General features: G+C 50.0%; 1 protein-coding gene across 4 annotated transcripts in view; it reads left to right on the top strand.

Annotated features, from left to right (window-relative positions):
* Positions 1–218: 218 nt before the first annotated feature.
* The window catches only part of TRIB3 (tribbles pseudokinase 3), a 30,493-nt gene continuing 8,574 nt past the window's right edge, over positions 219–22,137 (top strand). The window contains exons 1-2 of one of the 4 annotated variants that reach the window (XM_069650955.1): positions 219–1,043; positions 18,270–18,545. In XM_069650955.1, the coding sequence (XP_069507056.1) occupies positions 18,270–18,545 (276 nt within the window). In that variant the 5' untranslated portion in view covers positions 219–1,043. Of the gene's footprint in view, positions 1,487–9,115; positions 9,183–13,298; positions 13,621–18,269; positions 18,546–22,137 lie in introns of those variants that run through there. The other 3 variants (XM_069650953.1, XM_069650956.1, XM_069650954.1) reach the window with 3 other exon arrangements.

Here is a 22,137-nt window from a genome sequence, read left to right as displayed (position 1 = left end):
GTGTAATTCATGCCACATCGGGTGCAATCGCTGCTGGGCGGCGCTGGGCACAGCGCTGCTTGTGATTGCAGGCAGCATGCCCACATGTCATCATGCAGGCGGGGTGCAGCCGTGCAGGGAGGAGGAGGAGGCGGGCAGGATCTCAGCGTGTCATCAAGGATGGGGAGGAGCAGCGCCCAGAGAGCGATGTTGCAACCCCAGGCAGGTGCCGCATCAGCGCGGCTCTCTGAGTCAGAGTGAGAAGAGACAGCACCGGGCCACTAATATTAGCCCGCGTTTACATCATACCCAGGGGCGGGGAGGAGGCTGGGTGACGGTGGGAGAGGGAGGGCTGAGTGCCGGAGTGCCGCGCTGCTACGCTCACTCCCTGCTCCCTCCTCGCCCGGGCTGGCAGCGCAGTGGGTTTGCACATTCAGCGACTCCTGGGCGACCCCCCCCTTCCCCTCCCACCCAGGACCCGCAGGCTGGCACTCGCCAACACGACCAACCTGCTGAACGCGAGGGCAGAGGAAAACAACCCCCCAAGCTTTAAGGGGACCCGAAAACCCCTTATTCCGAAATATTTGCACATTCCAAGAAAAGTCCACCGGGAAGCAGCGCGCAGAGCGGTTTCTGGGCCATCTCTGGCTGTTCAAAGAGTGTAAAAGGCCTGGGCACCATAGCGCCTCGTCGCTGGACTGGACACCATAGCGCCTTATCGCTGGACTGGCAACTGCAACTACTCGTCCCAACTGTCTGCATCGCAACTCTTCATCATCGGACACAGTGCTGACCTGGGCACTGCCACTACTCGTCGCATCCCTGGGCACCAAAGCTACACGTTGCTGGACTGGTCACCCCAACTGCCTGGGCATCAGAAGAACGCGTCGCTGAACGGAGACCAAAGTTACTCCCCGCTGACCTGGGCACACTAACTGCTCGCCACTGGCCCGGGGGCCATATCTACTCCTTTCTGGGCTGCCATCTGCAAGAACTCCTCGTAGCTCCGGCCCCCTGCCTTCTCACTGCACTGATCAGTGTGCTGGGCACCCACCATAAGCCTGGTAATCCTTTTTGCTCATCGCTGTTTTGGGCACCGATTGATGTCTTGGGTACCATATCAGCTCAGAGCTTGCCTGTGCACCGTAACTACTCAGCGCCGCCCTGTGCCCCTCAACTACCCAATACTGGTGTGGGCACACGTACTACTTACTCCCTTATCTAGGCACCGTAACTACTCATCCCTGGCCTGAACATCACAACTATTAAATACTGGCCTGGGCAACGTAACTACTCATCGCTGGCCTGAACATCACAACTATTAAATACTGGCCTGGGCACCGTAACTACTCATCCCTGGCCTGAACATCACAACTATTAAATACTGGCCTGGGCACCGTAACTACTCATCGCTGGCCTGAACATCACAACTATTGAATACTAGCCTGGGCACCGTAACTACTCACCGCTGCCCTGGGCACACTCTGTTGGTCTGGGATACGACCAGGTGAGGACTCCTGCGCTCCCCCACATGGGTCTGTAACATGACGCACTGTCAAGGCATTTCTGAGGGGAACCTCACCTGTTCAGGGCAGAGGAGTGTACGCTGGCACTCTGAAAGTGGCATGACCCTTATATCTAGGGACAGCGGGTCTCTATTCCCCTCCCCATCACTAACCCTGGGCAGATGATGTAGCGTACGGGTTGAGATATGCGCCTGTGTTGATGTTGAGGTGTGGTCTTGGCTTGTTAAATTGAGACATGGTCTAGTAGGTACGTTAACATGCAGTCTACTGGGTGAGACATAATCTAGAGCTGAAACTGAGGCTTGGTTGCAGTGAAATGTGGTCTAGTGGCTGTACTGAGATGTTGCACAGTGGCTGCATTGCATTGGGTCCTAGTGGCTCCGTTGGGCTGTGGTCTAGGAGTTATACTGAGATGTGGTTGAGTTGTGGTCTAGTGGTTGTATAGAGGTGTAGTCTAGTGGTTATGTTGAGGTGTGGTAGTGGTTGTATAGAGGTGTAGGTTAGTGGTTATGTTGAGGTGTGGTAGTGGTTGTATAGAGGTGTAGTCTAGGGGTTATGTTGAGGTGTGGTAGTGGTTGAATAGAGGTGTAGTCTCCTAGTTATATTGAGATGTTGGCCAGTGGTTGTATTGATGTGTGATATTGTGGCTAAGTTGGCGTGTGGACTACTGGTTTTGAGATGTGATCTTGTGGCTCAGTTAGGGGTGTGGTCTAGGGCCTGTGTTGAGATGTGATGTTGTGGCCAAGTGGGGCTGTGGTGTAGTGGTCATATAGAGATGTGGCTAGGTTGAGGTGTGGTTTAGTTTTATTAAGATGTGCTCTTGCAGCTAAGTTGGGGTGTGGGCCAGTGGTTATATTGAGATGGGGCCTAGTGATTGTGTTGAGGTGTGATACTGTGGCAAAGTATGTTCTGTGGTCTGGTGGTTATAATGAGATGTGGTAAAGTTGAGATGGGGTCTAATAGTTCTATTGAGATGTAACTCGGGGGTTAAATTGAGGTGTAGTTGGTTGGTTTCATTAAGATGTGATCTTGTGGCTCTGTTGGGATGTGGACTCGTGGTTTTAATGCAATGTGATCTTGTGGCTCAGGTGGGATGTGGACTAGTAGTTGCATTGAAATGTGATCATGTGGCTCAGTTGGGATGTGGAATAGTGGTTTTATTGAGATAAGACCTTATGGCCCAGTTGGGATGTGGACTAGTGGTTTTATTCAGATGTAATCCTGTGGCTCAGTTGGGCTGTGGACTAGTGGTTTGATTGAGATGTGATCTTGAGGCTCAGTTGGGTTGTGGACTAGTGATTTAATTGAGATGTGTTCTTGAGGCTCAGTTGGGATGAGGACTAGTGGTTTTGAGATGTGATCTTGAGGCTTAGTTGGGATGTGGACTAGTAGTTGTATTGAAATGTGATCTTGAGGCTCAGTTGGGATGTGGACTAGTGGTTTTGAGATGTGATCTTGTGGCTCAGTTGGGATGTGGACTAGTGGTTTTATTGAGATGTGATCTTGAGGCTCAGTTGGGTTGTGGACTAGTGATTTTATTGAGATGTGATCTTGAGGCTCAGTTGGGATGAGGACCAGTGGTTTTGAGATGTGATCTTGTGGCTCAGTTCGGATGTGGACTAGTGGTTTTATTGAGATGTGATCTTGAGGCTCAGTTGGGTTGTGGACTAGTCATTTTATTGAGATGTGATCTTGAGGCTCAGTTGGGATGAGGACTAGTGGTTTTGAGATGTGATCTTGAGGCTGAGTTGGGATGTGGACTAGTAGTTGTATTGAGATGTGATCTTGTGGCTCAGATGGGCATTGGACTAGTGGTTTTCAGATGCGATCTTGTGGCTCAATTGGGATGTGGACTAGTGGTTGCATTGAGATGTGATCTTGTGGCTCGGTTGGGATGTGGACTAGTAGTTTTATTTAGATGTGATCTTATTTTTTTTTTATTTATTTGAATTTGTAAAGAGCACTACAGCCCAAAGGCATCGAGGTGCTGTTGCAAAATTATGTCTTAGTTTCAGAATTTAGGCTTACCTCATGGTTTTGGTGAGCGGAGGCCTAGCTTGGTACAGAATCAGGCATGTAAATACAGGAAGATACAGAATCAGGCATGTAAATACGATTCTAAGTGATCAGACAGCAGCTGATTTTGCTACGGCCGGAAAGTTTGCATGAGAAAGGTGCGCAGTACCAAAAGTTCGCACATTTCTCATGTGAACACACTTACATACTACGGGGGCTGCAGGGGTTTCCCCCTCAATCCCCCGCTCACTATACTGTAAAGTATAGTGAGCGGGGTGTTGCGGGGGACACCCCTACAGCCCCTGTTTTTTTTTTTTGCGGGTTTGCTGCAAGGGTTTCCCCCGCAACACCCTGCTAACTATACCACACAGTATAGTGAGCGGGGTGTTGCGGGGGACACCCCCAGAGCCCCCGCAGTCTTTTTTTTTACTTACCTGCAATGCTACCACCAAAGGTTGAAACCTTTGGTGTTGGAACCTTTGGTGGTAGCATTTTTCGGTCATATTGCATGGTCGGACCTTTTTTTTGGTCCGATCGTACAATACCGTAAATACAGGAAGATACAGAATCAGGCATGTTAATACAGGAGGATACAGGACGTTTGTACATAAACCTTCAAAGATGCAGTTAAACAAACAGCAGTGTTTTGACAGCTTTTCTAAGTGCTGTATATGAGTCAATGTTTCTTATGTGTGGAGGGAGCAAGTTCAGTTGGGTGCCGCAATGACGGGAAAGCTGGCTCCTCCTGCTCTAGCTCTGAGGGTTTTGGGGATGGTGATCCTATTTAGGTAGGCCGTTCTGGTAGGTCTTTCTGAGGAAGGTTTGGCGATCCTATGTGAGAGGTAAAGGGGAGCGGTGTCATGCAGACATTTGTGGGTGAGTGCTAGGGTTTTGAACAAGATGCGTTCCCTGGTGGGGAGCCAGTGGACACGTTTTCTGGTTGCTGATATATGGTCACATTTGGCAATGCCAGTGGCTGCTCTAAGAGCATTGTTTTGTACCGTCTTAAGTTTTCTGATATTTTTGGAAGAAGTGCCAGCCAGAAGAGCATTGTTTTAGACTAGCCTAGACCCAATTATTGCTCTGGCAACGCAGTTCTGTTTTGTTAGGAACGGTCTAGCTGCCGTGATCAGTTTAGAGTGGTAGGCCGAGGCAGATGAGATGTCGTTCACTTGTCTGTTCATTGAGAGGTTTGGGTCAAAAAAGACCCCCAAGGTTTTCACAGCATGTTAGACTTTGATGGGAGTGTTGTCAACTGAAAATGAGTTGTCTTTTAGGTCAAGTTTCTTGAGAGTTCCTGGTGCGCCTAAGAGTAAAATCTCAGTTTTTTTACCATTGAGGCACAACCAATTTTCCGCCATCCAGGTTTGGATCTCTGCATAGATGGAATTAAGAGTTTTGCTGTCAGCTTCGTAGTCACCGGTAAGGGAGATGAGGATCTGCGTGTCATCAGCATAGTTAGTATATGTGATGCCATGCACATCCAGGAAGCTAAAGAGAGGCCTTGTGAGTAGGTTGTACAGGGTGGGAGAGATGCAGGATCCTTAGGGGCCCCACACCTAATGAAAATGGGGTTAGAACATGCTTGATCAGAAAAAACGTTCATCACTCTTTCTTGGAGAAATGAAGTGATCCAGGCTGTGGCTGTAGGTGAGAAGTTAGCAGCGGATGAAAGGTTGTGGCAGAGTATCATGGTTCACCAGGTCAAATGCTGTGGACAGGTCTAGGTAGGAGCAGGAGGATGGCTCGTTTTCCTGCATCCCTGAGGTCATCAATCTGTTTTTTTAAGTCCAGAAGAGCGGTTTCGGTCCCATGACGTGCCTGAAGCCAGACTGCCTGAGACCCAGCAAATTGTTGGACCCTAGGAATCTGTAAACCTGCAGGTAAGCTGCTTTAAAAAGGGGACTGTCGTGATGGGCCTGTAGTTTGCTGGGATGTTTGGGTCAAGTGCCCTCTCAGTTGGGGTGTGGACTAGTGGTTTTGCGATGTGATCTTGTGGCTCAGTTGGGATGTGGACTAGTGCTTTTAATGAGATGTGATCTTGTGGCTTAGGTGGGATGTGGACTAGTGGTTGCATTGAGATGTGATCTTGTGGCTCAGTTGGGATGTAGACTCATGGTTTTATTGAGATGTGATCTTGTGGCTCAGTTGGGATGTGGACTAGTGGTTGCATTGAGACGTGGTCTTGTGGCTAGGGTGGGCTGTGGACTAGTGCTTTTAATGAGATGTGATTGTGTGGCTCAGTTGGGATGTGGACTTGTGGTTTTGAGATGTGATCTTGTGGCTCAGTTGGGATGTGGACTAGTGGTTTTGAGATGTGATCTTGTGGCTCAGTTGTGATGTGGACTAGTGGTTGCATTGAGATGTGATCTTGAGGCTCAGTTGTGATGTGGACTAGTGGTTGCATTGAGATGTGATCTTGTGGCTCAGTTGCGATGTGGACTAGTAGTTGTATTGAGATGTGATCTTGTGGCTCAGTTGGGCATTGGACTAGTGGTTTTCAGATGCGATCTTGTGGCTCAATTGGGATGTGGACTAGTGGTTGCATTGAGATGTGATCTTGTGGCTTGGTTGGGATGTGGACTAGTAGTTTTATTTAGATGTGATCTTGAGGCTCAGTTGGGATGAGGACTAGTGGTTTTGAGATGTGATCTTGAGGCTTAGTTGGGATGTGGACTAGTAGTTGTATTGAAATGTGATCTTGAGGCTCAGTTGGGATGTGGACTAGTGGTTTTGAGATGTGATCTTGTGGCTCAGTTGGGGTGTGGACTAGTGGTTTTATTGAGATGTGATCTTGAGGCTCAGTTGGGTTGTGGACTAGTGATTTTATTGAGATGTGATCTTGAGGCTCAGTTGGGATGAGGACTAGTGGTTTTGAGATGTGATCTTGTGGCTCAGTTGGGATGTGGACTAGTGGTTTTATTGAGATGTGATCTTGAGGCTCAGTTGGGTTGTGGACTAGTCATTTTATTGAGATGTGATCTTGAGGCTCAGTTGGGATGAGGACTAGTGGTTTTGAGATGTGATCTTGCGGCTGAGTTGGGATGTGGACTAGTAGTTGTATTGGGATGTGATCTTGTGGCTCAGTTGGGCATTGGACTAGTGGTTTTCAGATGCGATCTTGTGGCTCAATTGGGATGTGGACTAGTGGTTGCATTGAGATGTGATCTTGTGGCTTGGTTGGGATGTGGACTAGTAGTTTTATTTAGATGTGATCTTGAGGCTCAGTTGGGATGAGCACTAGTGGTTTTGAGATGTGATCTTGAGGCTTAGTTGGGATGTGGACTAGTAGTTGTATTGAAATGTGATCTTGAGGCTCAGTTGGGATGTGGACTAGTGGTTTTGAGATGTGATCTTGTGGCTCAGTTGGGATGTGGACTAGTGGTTTTATTGAGATGTGATCTTGAGGCTCAGTTGGGTTGTGGACTAGTGATTTTATTGAGATGTGATCTTGAGGCTCAGTTGGGATGAGGACTAGTGGTTTTGAGATGTGATCTTGTGGCTCAGTTGGGATGTGGACTAGTGGTTTTATTGAGATGTGATCTTGAGGCTCAGTTGGGTTGTGGACTAGTCATTTTATTGAGATGTGATCTTGAGGCTCAGTTGGGATGAGGACTAGTGGTTGCATTGAGATGTGATCTTGTGGCTTGGTTGGGATGTGGACTAGTAGTTTTATTTAGATGTGATCTTATTTTTTTTTTATTTATTTGAATTTGTAAAGAGCACTACAGCCCAAAGGCATCGAGGTGCTGTTGCAAGAGTATGTCTTAGTTTCTGAATTTAGGCTTACCTCATGGTTTTGGTGAGCGGAGGCCTAGCTTGGTACAGAATCAGGCATGTAAATACAGGAAGATACAGAATCAGGCATGTAAATACGATTCTAAGTGATCAGACAGCAGCTGATTTTGCCACGGCCGGAAAGTTTGCATGAGAAAGGTGCGAAGTACCAAAAGTTCGCACATTTCTCATGTGAACACACTTACATACTACAGGGGCTGCAGGGGTTTCCCCCTCAAACCCCCGCTCACTATACTGTAAAGTATAGTGAGCGGGGTGTTGCGGGGGACACCCCTACAGCCCCTGGTTTTGTTTTTTTGCGGGTGTGCTGCAAGGGTTTCCCCCGCAACACCCTGCTAACTATACCACACAGTATAGTGAGCGGGGTGTTGCGGGGGACACCCCCAGAGCCCCCGCAGTCTTCTTTTTACTTACCTGCAATGCTACCACCAAAGGTTGAAACCTTTGGTGTTCGAACCTTTGGTGGTAGCATTTTTCGGTCATATTGCATGGTCAGACCTTTTTTTTGGTCCGATCGTACAATACCATAAATACAGGAAGACACAGAATCAGGCATGTAAATACAGGAGGATACAGGAAGTTTGTATATAAACCTTCAAAGATGCAGTTAAACAAACAGCAGTGTTTTGAAAGCTTTTCTAAGTGCTGTATATGAGTCAATGTTTCTTGTGTGTGGAGGGAGCAAGTTCAGTTGGGTGCCGCAATGACGGGAAAGCTGGCTCCTCCTGCTCTAGCTCTGAGGGTTTTGGGGATGGTGATCCTATTTAGGTAGGCCGTTCTGGTAGGTCTTTCTGAGGAAGGTTTGGCGATCCTATGTGAGAGGTAAAGGGGAGCGGTATCATGCAGACATTTGTGGGTGAGTGCTAGGGTTTTGAACAAGATGCGTTCCCTGGTGGGGAGCCAGTGGACACGTTTTCTGGTTGCTGATATATGGTCACATTTGGCAATGCCAGTGGCTGCTCTAAGAGCATTGTTTTGTACCGTCTTAAGTTTTCTGATATTTTTGGAAGAAGTGCCAGCCAGAACAGCATTGTATTAGACTAGCCTAGACCCAATTATTGCTCTGGCAACGCAGTTCTGTTTTGTTAGGAACGGTCTAGCTGCCGTAATCAGTTTAGAGTGGTAGGCCGAGGCAGATGAGATGTCGTTCACTTGTCTGTTCATTGAGAGGTTTGGGTCAAGAAAGACCCCCAAGGTTTTCACAGCATGTGAGACTTTGATGGGAGTGTTGTCAACTGAAAATGAGTTGTCTTTTAGGTCAAGTTTCTTGAGAGTTCCTGGTGCGCCTAAGAGTAAAATTTCAGTTTTTTTACCATTGAGGCACAACCAATTTTCCGCCATCCAGGTTTGGATCTCTGTATAGATGGAATTAAGAGTTTTGCTGTCAGCTTCGTAGTCACCGGTAAGGGAGATGAGGATCTGCGTGTCATCAGCATAGTTAGTATATGTGATGCCATGCACATCCAGGAAGCTAAAGAGAGGCCTTGTGAGTAGGTTGTACAGGGTGGGAGAGATGCAGGATCCTTGAGGGACCCACACTTAATGAAAATGGGGTTAGAACATGCTTGATCAGAAAAAACGTTCATCACTCTTTCTTGGAGAAATGAAGTGATCCAGGCTGTGGCTGTAGGTGAGAAGTTAGCAGCGGATGAAAGGTTGTGGCAGAGTATCATGGTTCACCAGGTCAAATGCTGTGGACAGGTCTAGGTAGGAGCAGGAGGATGGCTCGTTTTCCTGCATCCCTGAGGTCATCAATCTGGTTTTTTAAGTCCAGAAGAGCGGTTTCGGTCCCATGACGTGCCTGAAGCCAGACTGCCTGAGACCCAGCAAATTGTTGGACCCTAGGAATCTGTAAACCTGCAGGTAAGCTGCTTTAAAAAGGGGACTGTCGTGATGGGCCTGTAGTTTGCTTGGATGTTTGGGTCAAGTGCCCTCTCAGTTGGGGTGTGGACTAGTGGTTTTGCGATGTGATCTTGTGGCTCAGTTGGGATGTGGACTAGTGCTTTTAATGAGATGTGATCTTGTGGCTTAGGTGGGATGTGGACTAGTGGTTGCATTGAGATGTGATCTTGTGGCTCAGTTGGGATGTAGACTCATGGTTTTATTGAGATGTGATCTTGTGGCTCAGTTGGGATGTGGACTAGTGGTTGCATTGAGACGTGGTCTTGTGGCTAGGGTGGGCTGTGGACTAGTGCTTTTAATGAGATGTGATTGTGTGGCTCAGTTGGGATGTGGACTAGTGGTTTTGAGATGTGATCTTGTGGCTCAGTTGGGATGTGGACTAATGGTTTTGAGATGTGATCTTGTGGCTCTGTTGTAATGTGGACTAGTGGTTGCATTGAGATGTGATCTTGAGGCTCAGTTGTGATGTGGACTAGTGGTTGCATTGAGATGTAATCTTGTGGCTCAGTTGCGATGTGGACTAGTGGTTGCATTGCGATGTGATCTTGAGGCTCAGTTGCAATGTGGACTAGTGGTTGCATTGAGATGTGATCTTGAGGCTCATTTGCGATGTGGACTAGTGGTTGCATTGAGATGTCATCTTGAGGCTCAGTTGCAATGTGGACTAGTGGTGGCATTGAGATGTGATCTTCAGGCTCAGTTGCGATGAGGACTAGTGGTTGCATTGAGATGTGATCTTGAGGCTCAGTTGCGATGTGGACCAGTCGTTTTATTGAGATGTGATCTTGAGGCTCAGTTGGGATGTGGACTAGTGGTTGCATTGAGATGTGGTCCTGTGGTTAGGTTACGGGTAGTCTAGTAGTACATTTGAGATGTGGTGTAATGGTTTCGGTGTGCTCCAGTGGTGAGGGGCTGTAGTCTAGTGTTTGTATTGCAGGCTAGTCTCGTGGTTAAGCCCAGGTGTGCAGCTCTAGCTCCAGTGGGCAGCTGGAGGCTGCAGTGGTTGACCTGGCTCCCCTTTCATGCCATTGCGTGACCCTGGTCACACCCCTTTATCAGCATGTTCCCATCTCCCAACCGTGTATGCCCTTAGAAAGGGGGCACATTTCTGGTACATGACACTTATATTGCAACTATGCAGGGGAGCCGACTTATGAATTTCCCGGGGCGGGGGAGCAAATACAGGAAGTGACATCACTGGCAGTTATAGGACCGCAAATGTCCATGTAGTCACCAACTTGGTGCAATGGCGCGCGGGGGGGGTGGAGGCACGCGCAGCGCAGAACAGTGGAAACATTGGCTAGCATGTACTGCATATACTAAAGTCAAGTAAGGAGGAGATTTAAGCCTTCAAGTTGCATTCCAGTAGGCCATCACTGCCCCTACTCCCCCCTCTATAATCATCCAGGTTGTAGTAGCTCTCAAAAGACAGAGCAACACAACTAGGATGGGAGAACAAAATGCCGTCCCATCCTGTGAGTGTGTCAAACGTCAGAGCAAAGACTGTGCGTGTGCCTCCAACCTTGGAGCACAATCTCACTAATTTGGTGCAAATCTTGCAAGTGGGAGCATGGGAATCCCCTGCGTGTGTGTGGGCTTCAGACCCCGGATCACATGCTCACTTCTTCAGTTTTTAAACTCTGGTCAAGGCTCTTTGGGCAAGCATTCAGGATGGGTCTCACACCTATAAACAGCGTGATAAATTGAGTGGGCACAGTGTGATATATTGAGTGTGATATATTGAGTGAGGTGCCCACTCAATATATGCTCCTTGGAGCATAGTATCAACCGTTGCTGGTAATCTCACAACTGAATGTACAGTTTCATTCTTGGTCATCTCAGTGACCCCATGTATATTAATGGAGTCAGTCTCCCATCTGGGAAGGCAATTATATTTCTGTTAAAACACTCTGAATTGTCACTCCAGTTTTCTAGATCTATAGATCCATACCATATTCATTCAATGTGTGTGCAGGGGTGATAACTTGTGTCTGAGAGAGCTCATTCTTTCATTCAGGAGAGATAAAGGGGTAACAACACCCTGTATGTGGGATCAGGCTCATTTTGCCCCATGGCCCCACCAGGAGTCAGCAGGTTTTAAGACCCTGCTGATTCTGCTATCCGACAGGCTCGAGCCTTCTATCCCTTGCCCCATCACGGCTCCCAACATCCTGAGCGGCAGTTTATGGACAGCAGGCAGCTCCGGACATGCCTGTTGCCAATTGAATGTAGACAGATCTACTATTTAGACACTGGGAGAGAGCCATGAATCCACATTGGTGGTGAAGCAGCACTCAACATACAGAACACAATGGTATAGTGTTGCAGTCCTGCTGAGAAATGACAATTCTGAGCATGTGAGCAGTAGGCTGGATCAGTGCTGCCCAATCAAAGGTGTAGAAGCCTCTGGGAGAAGTGCCAGTACTGTCCCAACGGTGAGAAGTGTAGTATTTTCACATTAACTATGCTTAAGAACTTTGGGTTATTGAATAGTGCTGCTACTTTCTGAGTAGTTCCATCCCTTTAAATATATGAGCTCTTGTATAATCACGACAGTGATGAGTTATTCTGATGATGACAGACTTGCTCAATAGTTCTGGTTCTGTATCATTAAATGTACTTCAGATCTTTAGAGTATTGGAAGGATAGCTCAGGGGCAACGTGCTTGCCTTGGAAGCAAGACGACACAGAGCAACACAGGTTCGATCCCTCGGTCCGCGCAACGCAGATTCGCTCCCTCGGTCCGCGCAACACAGGTTCGCTCCCTCGGTCCGCGCTTAGAAACCTCTGGGTAGTACACGCATTATAAATAACCAATTAAAATAAAAAGAAATACATCTGCCCCGATAAGATGAACTAGCATTGCCTCAACAAAAGCACAGTATTATTGCTGAGAAGATTCAACAATTATAGAAGCCCTATTACAGCAGTACTATCCCATCAAGAGTATAGCCAGCTAACTGAGGAGTACCAGCATTGCCCCATTTCAAATATGGCAGCTCTACTAGAAAGTGCTGGCTCATACGCCCCGCTCCCTGCCCATAGCATTCACCCTCACTACGTGCACACTCAGAGCCATTCAAACAGTCTCATTTGCCCTCTCCCTTCCCCTGCCCCCTCCCTCGCTTTGCATCTGTACCTCCATTTCTAAAAATCCTTCTGGGTTGGGTGTACCTGTACATCTGTGCACCCCTCTTGGCAACAGGGGTGCACGGATGTACAAATACACCCAAGCCAAAACCATTTTTAGAAATTGAGGGACAGACTTGCTTTGCATCTGTGCCTCCATTTCTAAAAATCCTTCTGGGTTGGGTGTACTTCTACATCTGTTCAACCCTCTTGCCAAGAGGGGTGCACAGATGTACAAACACACCAAACCCAAATCTATTTTTAGAAATTGAGGGACAGACTTCAACCCATAACGATTTTTAGAAATTGAGGGACAGACTTGTTTTGCATCTGTGCCTCCATTTCTAAAAATCGTTTTGGGTTGGGTGTACCTCTACATCTGTGCACCCCTCTTGTCAAGAGGGGTGCACAGATGTGCAAATACACCCAACCCAAAACGATTTTTAGAAATTGAGAGACAGACTTGTTTCGCATCTGTGCCTCCATTTCAAAAAATCGTTTTGGGTTGGGTGTACCTCTACATCTGTGCACCCGTACTCGGCGCCCCTGCAACTATGTGTACAGGTTATATCTCCCATAATCATGGTACTACTATACATTCCAGAGACACTGAAAGTGACCCAGGAAATGCAAGAACAGGCGAAAGTCCACTCCCACCCCTCCACGCTCCACCACCGTCGCTAAAAGTTACCTCGCCCCCACGGCCCTCACTGCCAGGACCAGGAGTCCTAGGATCTCTGTGAGGTCAGAGTGGGGGTCGCCCCCCTGTACTGGCGAGAATCGTGCTCTTCGCTTGCTCCCCTCCCCCACAGCTGTGTCTAACCTTGATCTGTGAGAGCCCCGAGGAGCATTAAGTGGATTATTCCCACTCAGGGGACCCCCTCCCTGGCTCCCTCCCTCCGGGAACACGGGCAGGGGAATTGCGACATCCGCCGATAGTCCCAAGGAACAGACGCCTTTCCGCTTCCTCTTCCCACGGCAGGAAAGCTTGATTTCCTCCAAAGGCCCGCCCCCTCCTGCCCTCCCGCGGGGCCGCTAATGTGTCGGCCCCTGAAGGGATGAGCCAGACGCGGGCACTGATTGAATCAGCCCCGCGCAGCGCTGGCGCTCTCGCTTCCTGCCCCGGCTGCCACACCTGGGGGCTTTAAATGCCCTCCCAGGGCCTGCTGCCCCCAGCCTCGCCCACCCGAGTCACTCACAGCAACGAGAGCCTCCTGCGAGGACGGGCAGCCCCGGGCCCGCTCTCCCGTTCCCGCAGCCGCCCCTCAAGGTAAGAGCGCCCCCTAGGGACGGTGTCTTTGTCTCGCCTGGTTGAAACTTCGGTGTAGCGCGGATCGGCAGCGGCTGGTCGCTGTAGACGAGAGGCAAGCCCGAGGAACAGCACAGTTCACTTCCCGGTTACATGTGTGCTCGGACAAGGACGAGTGATGTGCGGGGGGCTTTGCATAAGGAGGAGATGGATATGCGGGGAGGTGGGGGCATGAGGAGACCAGGTGTATTCTGAGGGACTGGGTAGTGGTCGTTTTATGAGCGCAATATACCTGCCCAGCAAGTTAAGTCTGGTGCTCACTCTCGCTGGCCATTCAATCCTTGGCCTCTCTGCGGTGACGTTTCTGCACGCTGGTGGATGTATGGTTTCAGAACAGTACGAGGATGGCCAGTGCTGCTGAGGGATCATGAGGGGGTGCCGGACTCCGTTTATGTAGTGAGTATTGTGGGGTGGTCGCTCTCATACGGCACGGAGGGGGATGCCACATCCGGAGTTTTCTGTTTCTGCTTGATGTAATGGAGCTGAGACGTGTGCTTCTCTGTGTGCGTTTGCATGCAACTCGTCAGCCTGGGCATTGTGTTGGTGCAAGCACTCGGTGGCGGCCTCCCGGGTGTGTATTGTGCACCCCATTTTTGCGGCGCGCTCGTTTCCTTCCCGAGCCTTGCCCGAGATTTCACTCGCGCCCCCACTACCACGTTTGAAGCCCACTTAGTCAAAGGAGCCCTTAAAGGCTTTCCAGGAGTTCGGTTGTGGTGTGTGATAACGAGAACCCTCATGTGCTTGACAATGGCCTGCGTGCGACACACGCCTAGGCGCTTTGAGGCCGCCATGAGGGGCAAGGAATGGGCGCATTGTAAAAAGCCTCCCTGTTCTAACGCTGCCTCTGCCCATCTCACCCGGCACCTCCTGGGTTGTGTACATTCCCCGAGGTCAAATATGCATCTACACAACGCTGACACACAGTGACACATTCTCCAGACTCCCCTCGCTGCTAAATGTGGTACCAGTGTGGAGACGCTGACACAGAAGCCACGCCGCTTAGCACGGCACCAGTCACGCATTAATCAGGGGCAGTGACACAGGAGCACCCCTCTCCCACACACAACCTTCTCCCGTGCTGCCGAGCAGGGCAGGCGCGCATGCCCCCCTCACCTCAGCGCGTGCACTGTACATTGCCTGGCACTGACACAGAAGCCACGCCGCTTAGCACAGCACCAGTCACGCATTAATCAGGGGCAGTGACACAGGAGCACCCCTCGCCCACACACAGCCTTCCCCCATAATCAGGGGAAGTGACACAGGAGCACCCCTCGCCCACACACAGTCTTCTCCCATTATCAGGGGCAGTGACACAGGAGCACCCCTCGCCCACGCACAGCCTTCTCCCATTATCAGGGGCAGTGACACAGGAGCACCCCTCGCCCACACACAGCCTTCCCCCATAATCAGGGGAAGTGACACAGGGGCACCCCTCGCCCACACACAGCCTTCTCCCATTATCAGGGGCAGTGACACAGGAGCACCCCTCGCCCACGCACAGCCTTCCCCCATAATCAGGGGAAGTGACACAGGAGCACCCCTCGCCCACACATAGCCTTCTCCTAAAGTGCCAGGCAGGGCAGGCGCGCTACCCCCCTCACCTCAGCGCGGGGAGATGGTGGAGGGGCTGCTGTGTCCCCTAAAAATGCAAGCTAGAGGCATGCGGGTTGCGAGGGTGTGTGCACACGTTGGTATTGGGGCACTACTGCATTGAGCGGACACGTTTGGCGATGCTGAGTAGTCCTCCTACTGCACCGATCACCGCCCCAGTGGCCTCCCAGAGATGGCTTGCCTGGATACGGGGGTATTGTGTGTGTGTGGGGGGGGGGGGGGGGAGGAGAAAAGATAATAGAAGCAAGACCGACACTCACATGTGAAGGTATTGGGGGGGGGGTCAGATGTCTGTCCTTCTGTGCATGGTGGCACCTGAACCCTTTTGTGTGAAATGCTCCAATGGTGCAAGCGGGGCTTTTGCTCGTGCTTTCCAGTCTTTCGTGGTGCTTGGCTATCACCGCGAGCCTAAACCAGGCACGAGGGAACAGGCCAGCCAGTGCCTGCCTTCTACTTACTCCCCTAGGCCAGGAACGACCACCAACAGCCAGGTTCTGTAGTGTGAAAGCCTGGGAGGAAGGACAGGCGCTCTTAGGATGAGTTTCGAGCTGGGCTTCCACTTGGACCAACTCCCTGACTGGGCTTTCGTTGAACTACGTTAGGCCAGCTGTGAACTTATGGAGATCAGTGGCCGAAAGTGTAAAACAAACAAAAAAGTAGCGGAACGATGTTCCTCTGCCCCACCCCTTTTCTGCTCCCTTCAATCCCCCATATGTATTCCCAACCCTCCATTCAAACCCCCTAGCAGAGACCTCAAAAAAGCTTTGATTTACAATAGTTCTCACAACTAAAGAAACACGCTGAAAGAATAGACATGTACATGACGCCATTAGTGCGCCATTGCCCCCTCAGCGTCCAGCTTTATCTAGCCTCCCCTTTGCCCACTATTCACACCTCTGAGGGGATATGCCCATGACTGTAGCCGCTGATGAGCCCCTCCCATTACATGCAAACACCTCTGTGCCTACACAGGCACCCGCGTGTCTACAGCAATTCCCAGAGTGCCGCCTGACTGCCTGGGAATAGGCTTCGTTCGCAAGCAGTTTATTGAAGTAACAGGGTTTGGCCAAGACTTGCGAGATAGTACAACCCAACAGAGCATAGGTTCAAGTCTCCAGCCGGGGAGCTGTTCGTGGCCTTTGCTGCCGCTATGGAACGATGCTCCAGGTGACATAAAATAAGGGACCTGTGACTGATTTTCCTGAGAAGCAAGGGAACATCGTACCCTTTAGTTCCCTCCCACTTTAACCTCTGATGGAGATGGGTTTAGTTTTGGTTGGATAAAGCTGGGCTCTTGTGGGAGTTAATCTTTAATCTGTACAATCTCGTCTAACCTTCTCACCCTAGGCTGCATTTGACTTCTTCTCTTAAAAGGACAGCATGGAAAGTTTAGCTCCAACTAGGTCTAGAAGTCTACATACCAGTTTTACTTCACTATGTCTCTTTGCATAAAGTGAGGTCCTATTTATTTGATGTTTAGTGAAGCGCTAACAGCCACTTTCTGGTGGCCCCAAAGCACTAGGTGGTCTAGTACAGGGCAACATTTCTCTAATGTTAAACAATATTAGAAAACAGGACCTAATCTGACGTAGGACAACATAACCAGCTAGTATAGCAAACCCAGAATCCTGCCCCAAAACTCAAAATAAGCTGCGGAAATACATAAACAAAGAATGATCCAAACTCCATTAAAAACACAATAGGCAATTCAGTTACAAGATCGCAATTGGGAAGGGAGACTTTGAAAGGAAAACTCAGGGCTGGATCAAGGTTAGGTACAGATGCATTGAGGGGGGAATTGGAAGTCTAAACAAGCATGCGGGTGGGCCGATCTAAAAGCAAAAGGGATGTGCTTATCAAACATTGTGAAAGACTTCCATTCATCTAAGTGAGAAGTCTTTTTACTATGTCTATGCTTGATGTAGAGTGCAAACCTAGCCTGCACAGGTTTACTAGGTACATGGCCTTTATTTAGGAACTCTTTGGCAATGTGCAATGCATTTTAAGATGGTGAAATCTGCAGGCAATGCCGCCCCCTTCCACTAGGCCTCTACTTGGTGTGACGTGCGCTTATATGGGGAAAATACTGTGCTGTGACTATTTGGGCATAGCCATCATGAGCGTGTACTTACAGTGGCAATACTGGCATTCTCTTTTTGTCTGTTTCTACTGTATATCCACTATATATATATATATATATATATATATATATATCTCTCTCTCTCTCTCTCTCTCTCTCTCTCTCTCTCTCTCTCTCTCTCTCTCTCTCTCTCTCTCTCTCTCTCTGAATAGCTGATCCCAGGTGTGATTTTTTTTTTTTAATATGCTAAGATACCATGTTTGTCAAAGTGAAAAGGAAAAGAGACATTGTAAATAGTTCTGGAATCAGTGTTGTGAACCCACACGGGACCCATGACGCACACAAACACGGCGGTCATTGCTGAGCACATGCAGGCCAAGTGACGCCAAGGGCCGCTTCTCAACACATGGAACACGGCACCCCAGGCTTAGAGCAGGAAAAGCCCATTCAGAAATCTGCTGGTGGGCCGAAACTTGTGAGTAATACAGACGGCCCCTGGACTCTGTCATAGTTGCCAACAGGATCCATTCCAATCTGTAGGTGCTTATCCAGTCTTGTTTGTTTTGGCATTCTGGGAGTTGTAGTTCTGCTTTTCCCATTATAAAACTCCGAATGCAAAGGGAAAAAGCAGGACTGGATAAGCACCTACGGATTGAAATTGATCCTGTTGCCAACTATGCAATATGTACCGGCAGGGCACGTTAGGCCCTGTCGCAGGGTTTTTGCAGTGAGTCCCTGGACCGGGCCCACAATGCGTCTCCCTGGTGTTGCAGGTAGTCCCTCCTTGCCTAGCCTCCATCTCCAACATTGGGGATATTTGGTTTGCCCGCTACCTCTCTGGGTGTGTTGACTTGCATCGTCATGTGTTAGTTACCCAAGGCTAATCACGCCTGTGTTTTTCTCTCTCTCTCTCCTCCAGATGAGCTATAATGTGCAGGATCTCACTGGAGGGTCCCAGCTCAGCCGGAAGCGCCTTGAGGCCGAGGACTCGGACACCCCCAGACCCAAGCGTCCACGGACCTGCTCCCCGCCCAGACTGAGCCCATGCCTGGGCCACCTGCCTCAGCCCCGCGGCGCGGTGCCTCGGGACAGTGCCATCTCCCAGATAGGACCGTACACCCTACTGGACCTGCAGGAGGGACACCGTGTACACCTGGCCATTCACCAGCACAAGGACGAGCCGTACCTCTGCAAGGTGGGTACCTCGGGTCACTAACATAAAAGTAGGACTTCCATTTGACAGCGGCTGGCAGGACTCCACTTCAGTAGTGGGGAAAATGGGGTGGGGGCTTCTAGATGTTCCCCCTGGATATAAACTGTGCGGCTTTGCCTGCGACTCTAAGCACGCGAAACACATTCAAGCTTTTGCTCCGAGTGCTATTCGAGGCCTGGCTATGAAAGAAAACTACCTCTAAGTGGTCAGCCGACCCTCTCCGAAAAGTCAGTGTATACATGGGGAGGTGGGAGAAACCACTGGGGACGGGGTAGGCCCGGTAGACCGGGTAGTCTGGTCATACTTGATTACACTTGAGGCTTGTGATCTTCCTGAAGCATAGCATAAAACCAGAGGGACAGCTCTGCTGTCAAGGTAACATGAGAGTAACCCGAGGAACCGCTCATCCACGTGGGATTCCATTAGCAGGTGCAGTTCATCGGGTCTGCTATCAGCACCACACACTCTAGGCCCTAGGGTGACCAGACGCAGAGCCGGCCTTAGGGGGGGCGAGCCAGGCGGCAGCCCGGGGTGCCACGCCCCCCAGGGTGCCTTTTGCCCCCACCACATCAGCTCGGAGGAGTCTTTCAAGGGCTCCCCCGAGCTGGCGATGTGGGAGAAGGCGCAGCAGGTGGCCTTTTACTGTAAATTGTGCCCGCGGCAGGGTGGTGCATTTAAATGCGCCCCTCTGCTGCGGGCACTTTTCACAAGAAAAGGCACCATTAGCCCCACACCACGCCAGCTCCGGGGAGTCTTTCAAGGGCTCCCCCAAGCTAGCATGGTGGCAGAAGGCGTGGCAGGCGCCCCATTGCCATTAAATTAACCCGCAGTGGCGGGCTCATTCAATGGCAATGGGGTGCTAACGCGCCCTATTTAACCTCCTCGCCAAAGTGAGGAGGTTAAAAAAAAAAATAAGTGGCTCCTCCTGGCCCCGCCCTGTTCCGCCCCGCACCCTGTTAACCAGGTGGGCGAGCAGGGGCACCAATTCGCCCAGGGTGCTGCTGCCCTTGAAGCCGGCCCTGACCCGACATCCCGGTTTTGCCGGGACTGTCCCGGTTTTTGGTGCTTTGTCTGCTTTTCTCAAGACTATGTTCCCATTGGCAACCGCAGTGGTCCCGGTTTTTTGTAGTAGGTCTTCCTAGCTGGCAGGCAGGAATGCACAATCTCGCACAGAAGAAATTCAGCATTTTACATCTTAAGCTAGTGTTTGTTTATGATAAATTAATTATGTGTTTCGTTGAACAGTAACACTTAAACTCCCTTCTCCTCCAAATGCTAGCGTGTATTGCCTGGACAGCCACTTTCAAGAGTTAGTCCTATTTTTATGTTAGATGCCCTGTCCCGCTTTATTTACTTTTTAAATCTGGTCACCCTAACACACACCGAGAGCCACCACTGCTGTCAAGCAAATCTATCTAACAACCGAGTAGCCCGCCATAGCTCTGCTCTCTCTCGCTCTCTCGCTCTCTCGCTCTCGCTCTCTCTCTCTCTCGCTATACTAAAACATCCGAGTTCTCCTCCAACATCTGAGCGCTACATCTGGACAGCATGGGCGCTAGCCCTGCTGCTCCTGGATGGAACTGTAAAAGAGCAAAAAAAGTACTACAGTCGAGTTTATGAAGGACATGAACCTGTTCACATAGAAGCCCAGCTCCAGTGCGCGCAAATGCAGATCACAAAATGTGAGCATTATTAAATAGAAATAAAACGTGAACACACGGTACAAGAGTAGCACAGAACCGTATGCAGCTAACGGGCGTGTGGATATCCACAAGCCCATCGCACCCACGAAAGAAAACGGCATTCTGCCTTTAAGGAAAACATTGACATCTTTTTTCTTTGGCAAATATGTTGATATACTCGCGGTTGAATACTCTGCATTCTCAACCTTTATTTGGAAGCGGGTTGAAATATAAAACGTTTTGTTTGCTTGTTTGGGCATTTTGTACAGTATGCTGGTGCCCCATTTGAGGACTAGTGTGCGTCTTTTAGAATCGTCTTTATTTAAAATGCCATGCTAAATTAAATGAGCCTTAATGGGTCTGCTGACCACTGCTGGGAATGCAGCAGTACTCGCTGAGAAATCTGTATAGCAGGAACCACAGCTGCCAAAAGTGGTTAACTGCTGCCCTCGGGTGGTCAAAGTTGGAGATGCGGGTCTTCGGTAGCAAGTGAACATGTTTGTATAAAACAAATTCTCCCACGAGCAGTTTACAGAGCTCACGCGTTTTTCGTGTCCTTCCGTCAGGCAGCTACGCAGTTTTTCCACTTGGATGACGTGTATTATTTTTTTCCCCATTTGAAATGTAATATTTGGCAGTGTAAAGGTGTAATTTCGTACAACTACATTAATTTTCATGTTGCTGTCCAGCTTATCTTTCCCTCCCACCATACTAACTGTGCCCTCCTGATGTGTGAAACCCTAGTATGCGCTGGTGTGCCGCTGTTCTAGTGCGAGGGGACAGAAGGAAGAGGCTTGCCCTGTATACTTCAGGCAATCGGCGAGTTTCTCACTAACCAGATCAAAATATCAAGAACACACTACTGTGGTAGCTAGATAGGGCACCTCAAAGTGTGATGGAGGCCATACAGGATGGTTCTTTCTTTTTAATTTTCCTGTTTAGCGACCCCACAACAGGATTAAAATCGCAGTAAAAAAAAGGTTACATTCAGAGATACAGTTCCAAAAATGCGAGCTGTCTCGTTTGCTGGTGATACTTTACACCAGTGTTCCTGCAAATGATATTCAATTGCCACAGGAACCAAGAATGGGCCTACCGGTTTCAGTGGCTTATCAGGTTGCGCTACATTCTTCAGGGCCTCAGTGTCATATGAGGCACCGACAAAAGATTGAGCTACCCTTCGCCGCGCATCCTTGGCGATTTCACACTGGAAACTAGGGCTGTACCGAATAGCATATTTAGTATTCGGCCGGATACCGAATAGTTTGTCAACTATTCGGCCGGAGCCGAATAGTGAGCCGAATAGTTTTTTTTTTTTTTAGGCCCCCCTATGCAATACAATCTCGGGCCACCGGCTTTGGCCCGGTGGCCCGACAAACACAACATTATTGCGGTGAGGCCGCGGGGGTTCCCTGTGGCCCCGCGGCCTCACCGTGCTCAAGGGGTGAGGCACATTTCACAGCGAGGCCGCCGGGGTCGGCAAAGTGCCCCGGCGGCCTCATGAGTCTGGGGGGGGCGCTCTTGTAGGAGCGGCCCCCCCAATGCAAAATAAACGTCGGGCCACCGGCTTTGCACCGGTGGCCCGACAAACAGAACATTATTGCGGTGAGGCCGCGGGGGTTCCCTGAGGCCCCGCGGCCTCACCGTGGTGAGGGGGATGGGGGGCACCGAGGCCGCCGGGGTCGGCAAAGTGCCCCGGGCGGCCTCATGAGTCTGGGGGGGCCGCTCCTGTAGGAGCGGCCCCCCAATGCAAAATAAACATCGGGCCACCGGCTTTGCACCGGTGGCCCGACAAACAAAACATTATTGCGGTGAGGCCGCGGGGGTTCCCTGAGGCCCCGCGGCCTCACCGTGGTGAGGGGGATGGGGGGCACCGAGGCCGCCGGGGTCGG

The sequence above is a fragment of the Ambystoma mexicanum genome, chromosome 3p (assembly GCF_040938575.1).
Source record: "Ambystoma mexicanum isolate Mex_15411 chromosome 3p, UKY_AmexF1_1, whole genome shotgun sequence".
Lineage (NCBI taxonomy): Eukaryota > Metazoa > Chordata > Amphibia > Caudata > Ambystomatidae > Ambystoma > Ambystoma mexicanum.
The sequence above is the reverse complement of the archived record's forward strand: the minus strand, read 5'-3'. Positions and strand labels throughout refer to the sequence as shown.